Genomic DNA, 17,778 nt, shown 5'->3' with positions numbered 1-17,778 from the left:
GGCAGATGTGGAATGGGGGGACCATGTCTCCTGGATCCTTTCTTCTATACCATGATGATTGTTACCTAGACTCTCCTAAAATATAAAGCCATGTAATATGTAATTGAGTTAAGAATATTATGATTAAAATGTCTTTGATGTAATGCTATTTAATTATATACTCATTAATGGCATTTTTACTTGAAAAGAGTGAACTCTTCTTAAACCTTACTAATTGTTTTGTGCATTTGAAAACCTTTTCTTCTTGTCCTTCCAGGATATAGAAAATCAACTTGCAATTAAATCCAAAGCACTGGATGAGTTGAGACAAAGTTATCTGACTTTGGAGAGTGGAGCAATGCCTTTGTTAGAAGATACAGCATCCAGAATGGATGAGTTATTTCAAAAGAAGAACAATGTTATCAGTCAGGTACTAGAATTCATTTCAGTTGTGCTACTTCTCTTCACATATTCTTCTTTTATCTCATTTTTTGTTGCTGTTGTTGTTCTTTCATCACGGAGACTCTGCTCTATAGCAAAGTCTGAAAAGTTACTGAGAAAAATATTGAAGTAGAGAGAAGCATTTCAACTCCCATTTTTTGTGCTGAATAGTTAGAGGCAAAGTCACTAATTCTAATGTCATTGACAGGCTGGGAATGCACTTGGTTATCTTTGTTTTGTCTGATGTACTCATGCAGACATAAATGTCTTCATCCCCCAAGCCCATTAGAGCATCTGGCATTGTTTCCTGGCGAGCTATACAGGAACGGCTGTGAAGCAGTGTTACCATGTACCGGGAGGTGCCCCAGGCAGGGAGTGACCTTGTATCATGTGAGCTCTATAAGCAAGGAGCTTAGTCAGCTTAGGGAGAACACTACAGGCGGGAAGAAACACAGGACAGTGGTACAGAGAAAGTACAAAGAGAACGTGAAAGACGTCTGGTAATCTTACGAAAAGCATGTCAAAGTCTGCACTTACCCCTTCCAGGAGGAGAGCACCAAAAGAGAGAACAGGCATCTCTAGACATTGCAACCTTGACATTTCCCCACAACAGAGAGGAGAAACTCCAAATACTAACCAATTATAAATGTGCCCATGGTTACTAGAGAATCCTCACTATAAGTTTTTTGTCATCTAATAAAATCTACTTTCAACCAATTATTCCAAGAGGGAATTGGGAATAACCTGTATGAGTGAAATCCGCAGGCACCTCCCAGCCTCATTCCTCCCCCAAGACTATAGCAGGAAAATAGGGATGACCTTATTCAGTCATGCATTAAACATCTCCTGTGTGAGGCACCATGCTCACTGCCTGAGGTACAAAGATAAACAAGAAAATAAGTGAGTCTTTCACTCAGAGATCTCACCAGCTAGTGGAAGAAATACATATAAACAGATAATTGCAATATAATAAAAATATAGAGGGTGAAAAATGAGACAATGCATGTAAAAAGCATGTGGATAGTACTATCCTAAGGATAGACATATAGATGAGTGGAATTGAGAGTCCAGAAAGAAACCCTCAACGTTTACATCAACTGATTTTCAACAAGATTCTAAGACAATTTAATTCGGGAGGGCAGGGGAGAGTCTCAAAAAATGGTGCTGGGGCAACTGGATATCCACATGCAAAAGAATTAAGTTAGACCTTTACGCTGGCACCATATATAAAAATGAATGTAAAATGAATCAAAGTTGTAAGTGTTAAGAGCTAAAATTATAAAACTGTTAGAAGGAAACAGGCATAAATCTTCATGACTGTGCATTAGGCAATGGTTTCTGAGATATAAGCACAAGCAACCAAAGAAAAAATAGATGAACCAGACTTCATCAAAATTAAACCCTTTGGTATTTCAAAGGATACCATCAAAAAAAGGAAAAAGACAAACCACAGAATAGGAGAAAATATTTATGAATTATATATTTGATAAGGGGCTTGTACCTAGAATATATCAAGAATTATTACAACTTAATAAAAGGACAGAATTTTTAAATGGGCAAATGATCTAAATAGATATTTCTATAAAGATAATACACATGGCCAATAAACACATGAAAGATGTTCAGTGTCATTAACCATCAAAAGAATGAAAATCAAAACCACAATGAAAAACACCCACTAGGATAGCTATAATAAGAAAATGGACACTAACAAGTGTTAGGATGTGGAGAAGTTGTGACCCTCACATACTGCTAGTGGGACATAAGATAGTGCAACTGCATTGAAAAATAGTCTGGCAGCCCTCAAATGGTTAAACATAGAGTTACCATACGGGTCAGCAATTCCACCCCCTAGAGAGATGACCCAAGAGAAATGAAAACACATATGCACACTAAAAACTTGTGCATAATGTCCCTAGCAACATGATTCATAATAGCCAAAGGTGAAAACAACCCAAATGCCCATCAGGTAATTAACGTATAAAGAAAATGTGATCTCTCCATACAATGGGATAGTATTCAGCCATAAAAAGGAATGAAGGCTGGGCACAGTGGCTCACACCTGTAATCTTAGCACTTTGGGAGGCCAAGAGGAAGGATTGCTTGAGGCCAGGAGTTGGAGACCAGCCTGAGCAAGAACGAGACCCCATTTCTACTAAAAATAGAAAAAATTAGCCAGGCGTGGTGGTGCATGCCTGTACTCCCAGCTACTCAGGAGGCTGAGGCAGGAGGATCCTTTGAGCCCAGGAGTTGGAGGTTGCTGTGAGCTAGGAGGATGCCACAGCACTCTAATTTGAGCAAGAGAGTGAGACTTTGTCTCAAAAAAAAAAAAAAAAAAAAATCCAAAGATCTAAAAAAGAAAAAAAGAAAAAGTAAGTTAGTAGAGTAACTGAACTCTGCCCGGTGTTCTTTCCCTGGGCTGTCTCTGCCGAGGCTGAGCTCTTTCAGCGTTGAGCCCTCTGATCAGCGGGCTCTTTCCATGCATCCCTGCCCTGTCCACCTTCTCCTCCAATACTCTCAAGTTGAAGTGCCTAAAGTGGATACAGTGGTAGATTCCTTGGAAGGAGAAAAATGACAAGAGAGCATGTCTTCTCAATGATTTTCTAAATCGGTATGTTTCTCTTTTCATATAGGTCAATCAGCTCAAAACCTCCATGCAGCCAGTCTTGCAGGAGTGGAAGACTTATGATAAACTCTATGATGAAGTGAATATGATGACAATCCAATTCGGTTACTGCATGGAACACAGCAAGCCCCTGGTGTTATCCTTGGAGGCCCTGAGATGCCAGGTGCAGAACCTTCAGGTAAATTAACCAGAACTTGGCACCACACTTTATTGGCAGAAAATTTCAAATGGGAGGAAGCGTAGTAATGGACATAATTGTTTGTGCTGTCCATGGAGAAGCACAAAATAATATATTGAACAGCACTATAGAAAGTATAACTGAAAATTCCAAAATGAGTCACTTGAGCCAAATGAATAACACTTTATAAAACTGTATATTGAATTTTCCTAAATTTTCCAGGTCCATATTGTTTCACAGTTTAAATGTTTTGTTTTCGGGGTGTTTTTTTTTAGTATGCTTTAGTGTACTAGGTACTTAATATTCCTTAGTACTTAAAAATTCAGCCTCAAGTAAGGAATGCCTTCTCAGTTGTTGTCTTCTTCCCATTCCTAATAGTTTATCACAGTTCCATAAGATTTGAGTGTTTATGTTATTGTTATATAGCAAGTGTTGAGAAGCTCCTGCCTTCTTTGGAATTAGCCAGGCTGCTCTGAAACTTACATTCCTGCTATGTTCTCTTAGTCTCTGCAAGATGAAGCTGAGAGCAGTGAAGGGAGTTGGGAGAAACTCCAGGAGGTTATTGGCAAACTCAAAGGTCTCTGCCCCTCCGTTGCTGAAATAATAGAAGAGAAATGCCAAGATACTCATACAAGGTATGCTTTAAGATACATTTGAATGACAGATCCTTCTTAATGACATGAGGCTAACGAGGTGACATAGGCCTTGTAAAGTTTTCCTTATCCTCCAGGATGACTTTCATACTATTCTGATCTCTTCTGTTTTGAAGGGTCTGGTGTAAGATTTGATGTCATGAGCTTTATTATCTTTCTTGTGCAATGTTTGGTATAATCACTCTAGAAAGGCCCTAATTACAGGTCCAGTGTAGTCACTTACAGAGAGGGTATAGACTAAATGCCAAGTGCCATCTCAGGAGCACCAAAATCAGAGGCAGACACAGACGGAGGGGTGGGCCAGAAGGGAGTCTGCAGGGGTTGTCTAAACATCTTTGGAAACTTCTATATGGAAGAAAGAGGATATGAGAATATCTCTTGGGGAGGTAATTTGTGAGGCTGGAAGGAATTCTTTGATGAATTGCTTGCTTGTCATGTGATATGAACTCTCCTTTCTAAGTGTAGCCCTAGTTAATTGTAAGGCTTTTATTTTGATGAATAGGACATGAAAGTTGGCCTAAAGCTGATTTTCTTGAGACGGTGAAGAGTTTAGGCTATTTTGAGGGTCCTACTTCACCCTTCCTCTGTGCAGATTCAGCCTCTCCTGTAAATCAATTTTGAACAAGTATTGAACAAGGGACACCAAATTATATACCCTGTAGTCGGTCTTCAGCTTTTGACCCAGTCCTTACTGGAAGAGGGGGAGACAAGAGGGCAAGAAAGAATATGGAAATATATCTGACTCCACATACAGTATCAGGGCCACCCTCAAAACTTGTGGCAGCACAATTTGCTGCTAAAGGAATTCAGTTGTCACACTGCAATGTATACATTCAGTTTTGGCACAAGAATATGTTGAAAAACATGCATAGCAAAAAGACTGAAGAAAAGAGTACCAACATGCTAATAGTAGTTACCTCTAGGCAAATGAGATGTGAAGCATTTTTTTTTTACTTTCTCATTGATTGATAGGTAAAGAGGTAGATCAAATGATTGATAGATAAATAGAAAGTCACATACTTGTTTTAAAAGGTTTTGATTTCTTTTACAATGAACATATGTTTATACTTGGGGAGAAAAAATGTTATTTAAAGAGATAGTTCTGGCCAGGTGTAGTGGTTTACTCCTGTAATCCTAGCACTTGGGAAGGCCAAAGCGGAAGGATTGCTTGAAGCCAGGAGTTTGAGAGCAGCCTGAGCAAGAGCAAGACCCTGTCTCTACAAAAAATAGAAAAATTAGCCAGGCATGGTAGCATGCACCTGTAGTCCCAGCTACTCGGGAGGCTGAGGCAGGAGGATAACTTAAGCCCAAGAGTTTGAGGTTGTAGTGAGCTATGATGATGCCATTGCATTCTAGCCTGGGCAACAGAGAAAAAAAAATGTGGTAAGATTTTTGAAATACATAGAAATTATGCAACTGTGCCATTTTTCACCCTTAAACCAGTTAGTATTGTGGAGCAATCATTCTCATGTATTTCCGGTGAGAATGTAAATATTTTAATGCTTTCGGAAAGCAGTTTAACCATATATACCTATAACCTTACAAATATTTACATATTAATATTCTTTGACCCAGTAATTCTGTCAGAAATCTAAGACTAATATCTTAAAATACAGAAAAAAAGTTGTGTGGCTTGTTTTGTTTAGTTGTTTTGTTTTGTTTTGTTTGAAACAGAATCTCACTCTGTTGCCCTGAGTAGAGTGCCGTGGCGTCAGCCTAGCTCACGGCAACCTCAAACTCTTGGGCTCAAGCAATCCTTCTGCCTCAGCCTCCCAAGTAGCTGGGACTACAGACGTGCACCCTGCTAATTTTTTTTTATTTTTGATAGAGATGGGGTCTTGTTCTTGCTCAGGCTGGTCTCGAACTCCTGAGCTCAAGCAATCCTCCTGCCTCAGCCTCCCAGAGTGCTAGTATTACAGGCATGAGCCATTGCACCTGGCCTAGAAAAAAAGCTTTTTGAACAAAGTTGTATCTAAGCATTATATATAATAGCAAAAATTGCAAATTTCTTCAGTATTCATACTAAACAGGAATTTGGCAATTAAACTAAACAGCAATAACCAAAAGTCATTTGCCGACCATTATATGTACAACCATTTAAAATTAAGTTTGTTTATGTTTTTAATAACATGGGAAGATACATTTTTAAAAAGTTAAATGGGAAAGAAAGGTAAGATACCAAAGTCTGTATATCGAATAAAGCAACATTTCCACTTTTATATAAGGAACATGTTGCTTTTGTTATTGGAAAATAAATTTTATTTGATATAAACATAATTTAAATAAGGCCTATTTGAGGACATGCTCTGTCAACTGGGAGTGTCTCCTATGTGGAAAAATTTCATACAGTTTACTGCTTTCTCCATATATCCAGAAGAGACATTCATAATATTATAGACATTTCTTGCCAATCACAAATTTTGTAGTTTTTGTTGAATATTATAAAGTCAAGCAAATAGCTTAATTTAGATTTGTTTATTATAATGGTGATTTCATTAATTTAAAAAAGCATTTGACAGTATCTTCTTAGCTATCTCCTGATAACTTCCTGGTAGAGTGTGTCGTGGTACCTTTGCTACAAGGGAAAGGACGGGAAGAGCGTCCTGTTTGTGTTGCACTGACAGGTGGACCCAGGTAAACCAAGACATCGCAGACCAGTTGCAGAAGACCCAGAGTCTGCTCCAGCTCTGGAAGGCCTATGACAGCGCCCATGCCGAAGCCACAGCAAGGCTGAAGCAACAGGAAGCAAAGTTTCAACAGCTCGCGAACATCAATATGTCTGGAAACAACCTGGCAGAGATCCTTCCCCCAGCCCTGCGGGACATAAAGGTGGGTGCAAAGCCCATTTGGAAAACTAAGTCCACATCAGCCCAATAGACAGGGACAGTGACTCAGGGGTGAGACAGACCACAGGGACAGAGGTGTCGGTCAGGACAGGTGCTGTGGGTGAGCCGTGTGGGTTTGGGACGACCAGGCGGTGCCTCAGAGGCAAGGTCCGGGCAGCAGGTCGCTGGGTCAGGGGCACCTGACACCACCTTGTTCCAAGTCTGCCCTTTCACTCAGCAGTTAAATCTCTAAAGCCAAAGCCTCACATGAAGTCTGAGGTAAAAAGCCAGAGTGTCTCAGCTGAGTGTGAGCATCTAGGAATAATACATGCTGAATCTCTCGCTGTAGCAGTAATTGTGGACTTGGTACCTTTTCTGTGGGGACAGTGAATTTTAGACTATGTTAAAGAGTTGTATAATTTCCTCTGCGGCGTTTTTTCCTATTGCTTTTAAAGAATTCCCAGAAAGTGAATACTTCTTAGTTTTAAATTAGATGAACAGGTACATTTTGTATTTTCTGGTCCTATAGGACGGATCAAAAAGTATTAACCAGTTTAATTAGATAAGAGTCCAAGAGATATGATCTGTACCTTTGATTCACTGCTACTTGATCTGTTGTTTAAAGACAACCCGGAAATTTCACACACATGGTATTTCCAGAGTAGCCTTACAATCAGCTTGATTAATGAGATTCTATGGTCTCTGCAAATGAATCCATTTATTAATATGTCAGACAGTCTAAGCAGGAGACAGGGTTGCGTTGATTGTTGAAGCGGTATGGAAGCGGACCCTTGAAGTGTTAAATAATTAGAGATACAACCACGTGAATCTACTCAGGTGGTCTCCAGTTTCTGTGTACCAGAAGCCTCAACTCTAGGTCAGTGGTCCGTTTTAGCTCTGAACTGACAGATTTCAGAACAGCACCAGTGGCATACATCATTTAAAGAAGGCTCAGCCTTTTTTTAGCTATTCAAAACAAACTGTAACAAAAAGCCATGCCCACAATTTCAGGGCGCACATTCTCCTAGATGTTGATGGAGAAGCAGGGGCTTAGGGGGGAGTGTGGTGAGAAAGGAGGAAGAAGTGTTTTGTGATCCCTTTTTCTTCTCCAGGAGCTACAGCATGATGTGCAGAAGACAAAAGAAGCCTTTCTCCAAAATTCTCCTCTTCTGGAGCGACTCTCACAACCCACAGAGTCCAGCACGCCCATGCTCCTCCCTGGTCGCCTGCACTCCCTCCAGAGGGCTGCTTACTTGGAAAAGATGCTGCTTGTGAAAGCAAATGAATTTGAGGTTCATCTTATTTTTCCTTTCAAGTTTTAGTCTTGGACATCTGTGTACCACCCTCAATCCTTTGTACCCCATGGAGTAATAGCGCTCCTTAGAGAAACCACAGAGTGAGGCTACCCCAGACAGACATGATCTGAGCTTCAATCACATGGGCAGGTTTTAAGCAGCCATTTCTTCTTCACTGAGCATGTTAGTTTAAGAAGTGACAGGTGTATTACATTTCATACACTGCTCAGATCTCACAGTTATTTGGATTTCTGAGTGGGGTAACTGACTCATAGAATTAGCTGCTCAGGCCAGGTGCAGTGGCTCATGTCTGTAATCCTAGCACTCTGGGAGCCCGAGGAGTTTGAGACCAACCTGAGCAAGAGGGAGACCCTGTCTCTACAAAAAATAGAAAAATAAGCTGGGTGTTATGGCTCATGCCTGTAGTCCCAGCTACTCGGGAGGCCAAGGCAGGAGGATCGTTTGAGCCCAGGAGTCTGAGGTTGCAGTGAGCTACAATGAATGACACCCAGGGTGACAGAGCAAGACCCTGTCTCACACACAAAAAAAAGGCTACTGAAAGCATGGCCATTTGTTGTATTCTTTATTCACTTTTTAAAAAGCCTTTAGTGCATAAGCTGTCAAAACGCTACGTAGAAGGCTATGGACCTCCAGTATCTCATCTCAATACCAGCAGGAAAAGAAATATTTAACCAGTGGGTCTGAGAGAGCAGAGTACTCACTGACCTTCCTCTGTGTGGTCCCCTCCAGCAGGTGACCTGTCCATCTGGGAAGGTACAAAGTCACAGTGAAAATCAGGGGGCTTCTGAATATTTATCTATGAATATTTAAAATAATAATGAGCTGCTTAGGGTTGAAAACAACTTGAACTTTTATCAGCTCCCAAGACTATGTTTGATTCTGTTTTATATGCACTTGAAAATAGTTTCCAATGAAAATTTCTCTCGTTCTAGTTTGTTCTCTCACAGTTTAAGGATTTTGGGGACCAGCTGGAATCTTTAAAAGGTCTTATTATGCATGAAGAAGAGAATTTGAATAGTCTCTACCAGCAAGAAAAAGAAGAAAATCCCGACTCATTCCTGGTATTGCCAATAATTGTCTTTCCTAAGGGCTTAGACTCACCATAGGATACAAAATAAGCTAATTACTGTTAGGTTATACAGTCTGTTTGCATCCTAAGTAACTCTTGAGCACAGTCATTTATATGCCGTTCATTATTGTCCTATTTTCCCTAAGGTCTAGAAAAGGTAGGACAACATAGGGATCTGTTTTAGTAATATGTCAGAGTAATTTTTTAGTAGATTTTTTTTTTTTGTCTTGACGTCTTTACTGATTAGCATCAGTAAGCTAGAATAATCTCGGAATTGGCTGTTGTGATTAGTTGAAATTTTTCTGGCTAGTTTAAGATCAAAAGTGAAATACTCTGTTAAAATTACACATTTTTTCCTTCTTTAGTACCTGAGTTTAGTAAACATAAATGAATGAAAGAAATAATTCTGAGGCCAGGTGTGGTGGCTCACGCCTGTAATCCTAGCACTCTGGGAGGCCGAGGCGGGTGGATTGTTTGAGCTCAGGAGTTCGAGACCAGCCTGAGCAAGAGCGAGACCCTCTCTCTACTAAAAATAGAAAGAAATTATTTGGACAGCTAAAAATATACATAGAAAAATTAGCTGGGCATGGTGGCGCATGCCTGTAGTCCCAGCTACTTGGGAGGCTGAGGCAGTAGGATGGCTTAAGCCCAGGAGTTTGAGGTTGCTGTGAGCGAGGCTGACGCCATGGCATTCTAGCCCGGGCAACAGAGCAAGATTCTGTCTCAAAAAAAAAAAAAAGAAAGAAAGAATTCTGGATCTTGCCACTCCTAAGAATCAATATCTGTAACCTACATCAGCAGTCGGCAAACTGTGGCACACTGTCCAAATCCAAGTCTACCACCAATGTTTGTCAATAAAATTTTATCAGGACACAGCCATGCCCCCTCCATTTACGTATTGTCTGTCAACGTCTTCATGCTTCAAGGGCAGAGTTGAGTAGTTGTTCCAGAGACCGTATGGCCCACAAAAGCCTAAAGTAATTATGATCTGGCCCTTTGTAGAAAAAGTCTGCTGACCCTGACCTGGAATTTTATAGCACAGTTCTATACTAATAACTTGGATGTTGTTAAGGATGTTTGCTTGACATATTGTTGACCTAGAGGCTGTCCCTGGAATATATTTTTAAAAATAAAATTTTGGTGAGTTTGCTTTCTTGTGATTTCACATTCTATCAAAATGTGGGTGTTTAAGTACCATACCTTGCTAGGGCTATTTTAAGGATCAAATTTTCATTGCTCCATGCTTGACCTGTTGAATCTGTTGAATGTCAAGTTGTTGGCAGACTAAATGGAACTTGAAGGTACAGAAGTGTTTTATTGTTTTGTTTTGTTTTGTTTTGTTTTTTAGAAACTCATTTTCTATATTCTTCAAAGGCAAAATCTGAGATCACTTTCTATTCCCTGGGTTGTTTAGGTGCTGTTTGTGCAGGTTGGTATTCTAGAAAAAGCACCACATCAGGAGAGCCGAGTTCAGGCCCAGCTCTTATTCTAACTAGCTATTTAACTATGAGCAAGTCATTTGCCTGTTCAGGCCCCAGTTTTTCATCATCTTTGAGATAAGGAGGGCTTTTTATCATCTAGATATATTATTGGCATCCAAAAATCTGGACTTTAATTTTTTTTGATAGAATCATGTGCTGGCACTGACAGCCCAATCACCTGATATAGAACATTTGAATGAAGTAAGCCTCAAGCTCCCGCTTAGTGATGTGGCTGTGAAGACATTACAGAACATGAACCGGCAATGGGTTCGGGCCACAGCCACAGCCCTGGAGCGTTTCAGGTCAGAACATCCCATCTCTGCCGTGGTTTCAGTCAAGGTAAAATTAATGGCTTCGGCTCAGGAATGTCATCGTTACATGGATGTGTCTTGTTTGTTTTAAATCTTTGTAGTGAGCTTCAGGGAATTGGATTGAATGAAAAGTTTCTTCACTGTTACGAAAAGTGGATCCAACTTTTGGAGAAGGTAGAAGAGATGCTGAAAGTGAATATTGCCGACAGCCTTCCAGCTCTCCTGGAACAGCAGAAAACCTGTGAGGTAAACTTGTGTTCTCTGCCATCCTCGAACCACTCACTCTGGGGCAGGAGTCAGGGAAAGATAGATTTAAATAAAATATAGGGAGTACCTGTCAATCTCTAAATACAGAATGTATATCTTTAAGCAAATTTATTTGTCAGTTGATCATAAAATTCTCACACATTTCTCAAGTTTTAACATTTTAGTCCACTACTCTCTTTTTTTAGTGACAGCACTCCTAGATTTTCTGCAGTACGTGGAAGCTTCTTGTGCAACTTTGCTTCCACAGAATGCAGACAACATTCTACCAAGAGCATGTTAAAGTACTTTAACTCACCTTTGCATTTTCACTGAATAATTTTCTACAGCAGCGGTCCCCAGCCTTTTTGGCACCAGGGACTGGTTTCATGGAAGACAATTTTTCCATGGGTCGGGTGGGAGTTGGTTTTGGGGTGATTCAAGCACATTACATTTATTGTGCAGTCAAACCTCTCTGCTAATGATAATCTGTATTTTCAGTCACTCCCCAGTGCTAGCATCACCACCTCAGCTCCACCTCGGATCATCAGGCTTAGATTCTCATAAGGAGCTCCCAACCTAGATCCCTCGCATGTGCAGTTTACAGCAGGGTTCTTGCTCCTACGAGAATCTAATGTCGCCACTGATCTGACAGGAGGCAGAGCTTATGCAGTGATGGCCAGTGATGGGGAGTGACTGTAAAAACAGATGAAGCTTCGCTTGTTCACCAGCCACTCCCCTCCTGCTGTGCAGCCTGGTTCCTAACAGGCCACAGACCAGTACTGGTGCGAGGCCCAGGGGTTGGGGACCGCAGCTCTACAGTATTGAAGCACCTGGTATAATTGTATCTGCAGCATTAATAATTTCACAGAGGAGTTTCCCCCTGTGCTATTCCCCATCAGCTTGTGCTGATGTATGTTTGAAAATACTCCTAGTGGTTGTAAGCAGACCCTGCATTTAAAAATGTGCACGATTAGTTCACTAAAACTTTTTAATGTAACTGATTTAAGTCTACATTGTTACCTTAACATCATCCAAGGCAAATAAAATTGGTCCTGCCAAAAAGCTGAATGGCCTCAAGTTACTGAATTTCTTTATACCTTAGTTTCCTCCTCTTCAAATGGATATAATAATAGAGCTTAAGTCTGAAAGTTGAGAAGTAAATGAGACAATGTGTGTTGTTCACAGTACCTAGCAAATAATAAGTGCCCAGTAAATGGGTATTAGATGTAGTTATTAGACCTGTTTGCTTCTAAGGTTATATTCATAGGTGATATTGATGTGATAGTTGACATTTTTTTCAGTTAGGCTCAAATAATTTAAAAACTGGTCATCCCTTATCTTCTGTGTGCTTAGATATTAATAGGAAATGTAAGTTACAGATTTATAAAATGAATTCTGCTAGCTGATATTTTATATTTGGACTCATACAGATGTTAGAAGCTGAAGTTTCTATAAACCAAACAATTGCTGATTCTTATGTCACCCAGTCTGTTCAACTCCTGGACACACCAGAAATAGAGACGAGGTAAGCTGTATGGATGGACTTATGAAGGTTATGGGCATATAGGGGGGCAGGGCAGGCCCTTCCACCCTGAATCTTGACCACGTTGGCACCCTGCGGCCACACTGGTTGGTAGATCACCAGGGGCCAGTCTTCTTACTGTGTATGAGGACCAGGCCTTGCCATGTGGCCATACATTGGTGGCACTTTTCCCTGTGGTAGGGAAGTGAGGTTAGCAGCCCCTAAGTTTTTTAAAATACCCACTTAAGTGTAGTGAACCGTTTTTACCCCAAATGATTCTTTTGGTTTTTTTGAGACAGAGTCTCACTCACTCTAGCCCGGGCTAGAGTGCCGTCGTGTCAGCCTAGCTCACAGCAACCTCAATCTTCTGGGCTCAAGTGATTCTCCTGCCTCAGCCTCCCGAGTACCTGGGACTACAGGCATGCACCACCATGCCCGGCTAATTTTTTCTATATATTTTTAGTTGTCCGGCTAATTTCTTTCTATTTTTAGTAGAGACGGGAACTCGCTCTTGCTCAGCCTGGTCTCGAACTCCTGAGCTCAAATGATCCTCTTGCCTCGGCCTCCCAGAGTGCTAGGATTACAGGCGTGAGCCACTGTGCCCGGTCCAAACGATTCTTCTATAGTATGTTTTCCTCTCTGCCCTCACCCTGGTGACATTTTGCTGTTTAAAAAATAATTTTTAAAGATCTGCTGTTCCCAGCAGGTAGCTGTGTCCTAGTTGTGAAAGAAGGGACTTCTGTCCATGCTGTGTGTGTGGGGTTGGGCTCACTGGGCAGTGCCAGTCAGCTGAGCAGAGCCCCCACTGCCAGCCTGCCGGCGATAAGGGAGCCCACTCACGCGGCTGGAACACATGGCAGATAGACCGGCCACTTAAATACTTCTCTGAATGTCCTGATACATATTGTTTGTCCTCCACATCACCACCCAGATACCTCTGAATCTTCTTGCAGCATAACTTCCTAGCTCTGAAGTAACAAATTCAAGCCAATTCCAGGATGATAAGCTAATTTCAATTTGATCAGTATGGCAAAGCATGACTTTCCCATAATAAATAAAAGGCCTTATTTCTCATGTGAAGGGTAGTATTTATTTGGAAAAGAACTAGCTGAGTAGTTTCAATAAAGCATATTCTTTATTGCTAAAATTACGTCAAGTAATCAATAGCATTACACAGTACCTACCTGTTCGTCTGTTTCCTGTTGATCCACTTCCTAGTTTTCCATGCAGCATTTGGCATAGTGTATATTAAACAGGTTCAGTTTGTTTAAGGGAATGGCTGTCATGCATGCTGGCAAAATACCAGGTTATGTGCAGATACCTTCTGCCAAACCCCTTTTGCCAACCTGCATGCTGCCCCCTCCCAAAGCTCCCGTCATGTTTAAGTTGAATAGTACTCAGGTTTTTAGAAGTTAGGGGATTTTTTTTTCGTATACACTGTACATATAAATAGTGAATCTGAGCTTCTGTTACCCATTGATTATTTTTTCTACATGTTAATGTCAGGATTCTCTAACCATCTGGTTTTCCCCAGACCAGAATTTGTTTCAGAATTCTCAAAGCTCGCAGACCGGTGGCAGAGCGCTGCCCGGAGCGTTCGGCAGAGGAAGGGTGACATCGATGAGCTGGTGAGGCGGTGGCAGTACTTCACCACTTCCGTGGAAGACTTGCTCCGCTTCCTCACCAACACCAGTCACCTGCTCTCTGCAGTGAAGGGCCAGGATCGCCATAGCCTCTACCAAACCAGAAGTCTCATCCATGAGCTGAAGGTAGTGCATGCATACTAGCAGTCTGAGAACCACAGGGTGGTCATTGTTTGCAAGATGTTCGGCCGCCCCTGGTTTTATGTTTTTTATGATGTTGTGATCCAAGTATAGCCTGGTCCCTCCCTAGCTTATAGGGTCAGAAACCCGATCTTATCCATTCATCCAGAAACAGGCTCTCTTGGGCTATGGGAGGAGGTGGCATGGAGTGGTGATGAGTGAATGGAGTAGAGGAAGTTTGGGGTGACAGACTCACACCACCCAAGCTCATAAGGCACTGATTAATGTATAAAATTGACCACCATTGTAGTTATACACAGCAGCAGTGCTGCTTACTCTTGAGGGGCAAATTCTTCCAGGCAACAAAGATTTCTGTCAGAAAATTGCTTGATGAGTGTAGGATTAGAATAAGTAGTTGGTCATGTTCCGTGGAGCTATAGAGTGACTCTTCACCTAAAGTGAACAGCTAAACAAACCTCCCTTCTGAGATCCTGTGCATTCCTCACTCGCTCATCCAGTCACCGAATATTAACTGAGTATCTGCTCTTCGCCAGTCACTATCCTAAGTGCTGGGCATATTCTCTGGACTAAGAGAAGACCTCATAGGGGCAATCAGACAAATGTAGGAATCCCGGCATCTCACTTACCTGTGGCTGTGTACCAGCAATCATTGTTCTGTCTCGTAGTTCTAAGTGTGACAGGGCTCAGTTAGGTGGTTCTTGCTTAGGTCGGATATCTCAGGCAGTTTCAGTCAGATGGTGGCTGAAGCTGGTGTCATCTGCAGAATCACTCACTCTCGTGACTGACACTTAGGCTGGAAGGATTCCAACAGCCAGGACTGGGACAGCCGGTGCTCTTTGGGGTCATTCTCTGTGATCTTGCCGCTTGGAGGCTTCAGTGGCCAGACTGAAGTTATGGTGACTCATAACTTCCAGGGCTCATGTCCCAAGAACAAGCTTTATTGCCATTTAGACCCAGCCTCAGAAGTCACATGTGTCACTTCTGCCATACTGTAATCATCAAGGCCAATGGATTCAAGAGGAAGGGACAGAGACCTCACTGTTTGATGAAGAGTTCAAGGTTCTGGAAGAACATGTGGGCCTGGGAATATTGTTGTGGCCATTCTATGAAAAGAACAGTCTGCCATATCAGTTAGGAAGCTATTTCAATAGTCTTGGAGAGTTGGTATGGTGGCTAAAATAAGGGTGATCTCAGTGGAGATAAAAAAAGGATATTTTCGTAGGTAGGGTTTCTAAGACTCACTACCAGTTTGGATGTGGCCGGTAAAGAAAAAGCTAAACCAAGGTTGACTGTAGGTTTCGGCTTGAGCATCTTGGCGAACAGTGTGCTGCTGACCACAAGGGGAGACTAGGGGACCAGGCCTTCTGTCCAAGTGGCCAAGTTGAGCAGCGCAGCATGTTGGAAAGACGGGTGTGGAGTGAGTGTGGTCGTTGCGTTGCCGTTTCTCTTATTCGAGTGCCTCTCCTGGGAGTGCATTCTGCTTTCCCCCTTTGGATTTGGATGATCTCGAGTCTTCTGAAAAACATCTTTGTAAGTTAGTGCTCTGTTGTTGTTTGTCAGCTTCCATTTTGGAAAATGCCTACATTATGTCTCCCTGGAGAAGTTTGAAGTTGAAGGAACTCAGAACAGAAAAAAAACGTTCATTTTTTTCCCCTAAAACCAAATGCTTTTGGAAGTATGAATCAACTTAAAGTGCATACGTTGATGTACATGTTTATGTGCCTGTAATCTTAAATATTTCTCTGTGCTTCTAATCCTTACACTAAGAATCTTATCTCGCCAATATTTGGCAGTTATTTTAAGAACACTTGATTTGGTAGTATGCTTGTCTACTTGATGTAAAACATTAGCCACTGATGTGAATGAGTGTGTACAGTCTAACCAGATCTGTCCAATTTATATCTATTTTAACACTTTAGGAAAGCTCTGAAGGAAAAAAGCACACACAGTCACATTTTGGTCACATCAGAAGCTTAAGCAAATCACTTTTTGTTTGTTTGTTTGTTTTAGAATAAAGAAATCCTTTTTAAGAGATGGCAGACTACCTATTCACTGACCTTGGAAACTGGGGAAGAGTTGCTGCACACAGCCAACCTAGAAACTAAAGAGTCGATTCACAAGAGAATCAGTCAGCTTCAAGACAACTGGAAGGACACAGAGCTCCAGCTAGCAGAGATGATTAAGCAGTTCCAGAGCATTGCAGAGGTAAACTCACCACTTAGTTTTCCACTCATGGTATGCAAATTCAGTACATATGATTTTTGTTTGCTGTGTGAAAATGGAAATGATTTTAGGAAATCACAGTATCATGAGTTTTCCAACTCATGTTCTACTAATCCATGAGTCATGCCAGTTACTTAATGTGAAATAATAATATAGCAATGAAAAAGCTCAACGTTAAGTATATAAATATTTGTGATTCTATTAAGATAGTGTATTTCCCTTGGTTTTTTTTTTGAGAACCATGGATGTGGGATAAGATATTTACTTTTATGAAACAGGAAACTTTTCTATGTTCGATGGCAGTTCAATACACAAAGCTAATGTTCCACATATAGTCTTTCCTTGGGTATAATATATGAAAATAAACCCAGGGATACTGCATTTTTCTGCTATCATCAGAGAATGCACTTTTCCACAGTAAGTGAATTTCACAGGTAATTTATGATTATGCCTTTAAGAACCAAACTGTTTGATTTTGAGTCATTATTGGGAAAATCATCATTGTTTTGTTATGCTAAAATACCAAGTTTTTCTCAAGGATTCTGAGCTGCAATGAACCCATTGGCCCACTTTGCTCTGCTGTGCTCTTTGAATTCTGATGTGGTTTTTATGGTTTTTCTTTCTTTCCTCTTAATGTTAAGCTATTTTACTTTTTGTTTCTCTGAGCTTATAGCTCACTCTCCTCTCTGATTTGTGTACCAAAACTAGATAGCCAAGCTTGGCAGAGATATTTTTCTGAATTAAGAGTAAGTATATGCTGAGTTTTAGGGCCTGAGGGTCTCTCCTGTCAATAAAATATCCGGATTTTTTTTTTTGGTATGTGGACTGTATGAAATTCATTAACCAGCAAACATTTTTTGGGCATCTGCCATGTTTGTAAAGCGTAACAGTAAATACATGAACAGTTTGGTGGGAGACATAATGATTCAAAGTTTTGCTTCTCTCTTTGCTTTCTTCTTAGTCGAGTTCCAGATAGTTCATGTTGCTAGACAAGTGGCCTCCCCTTAAGTGAGGTGTTACCGTAGAATTAGTCCAATCCAAACATGTTTAGCTGTCAGCTGTGCTGAGGAATAGAATAGTGTTTCAGTGTGTGTTTGTCTGCTTTTAGCAACCTCAGCAGTAGA

General features: G+C 41.0%; 1 protein-coding gene across 6 annotated transcripts in view; it reads left to right on the top strand.

Moving 5' to 3' along the window:
• The window catches only part of SYNE2 (spectrin repeat containing nuclear envelope protein 2), a 297,352-nt gene that overhangs the window by 232,943 nt on the left and 46,631 nt on the right, over positions 1-17,778 (top strand). For all 6 annotated transcript variants that reach the window (XM_045565891.1, XM_045565887.1, XM_045565883.1 and 3 more), the window contains 11 exons: positions 257-409; positions 3,054-3,224; positions 3,729-3,859; positions 6,502-6,706; positions 7,815-7,994; positions 8,951-9,079; positions 10,716-10,870; positions 10,981-11,125; positions 12,556-12,650; positions 14,182-14,416; positions 16,442-16,636. In XM_045565891.1, the coding sequence (XP_045421847.1) occupies positions 257-409; positions 3,054-3,224; positions 3,729-3,859; positions 6,502-6,706; positions 7,815-7,994; positions 8,951-9,079; positions 10,716-10,870; positions 10,981-11,125; positions 12,556-12,650; positions 14,182-14,416; positions 16,442-16,636 (1,794 nt within the window). The remainder of the gene's footprint in view (positions 1-256; positions 410-3,053; positions 3,225-3,728; positions 3,860-6,501; positions 6,707-7,814; positions 7,995-8,950; positions 9,080-10,715; positions 10,871-10,980; positions 11,126-12,555; positions 12,651-14,181; positions 14,417-16,441; positions 16,637-17,778) is intronic.

This window comes from Lemur catta, chromosome 1 (assembly GCF_020740605.2).
Source record: "Lemur catta isolate mLemCat1 chromosome 1, mLemCat1.pri, whole genome shotgun sequence".
Classification (NCBI taxonomy): Eukaryota; Metazoa; Chordata; class Mammalia; order Primates; family Lemuridae; genus Lemur; species Lemur catta.
Note: the sequence above shows the minus strand (reverse complement) of the source record. Positions and strands in the feature narration are given on the sequence as shown.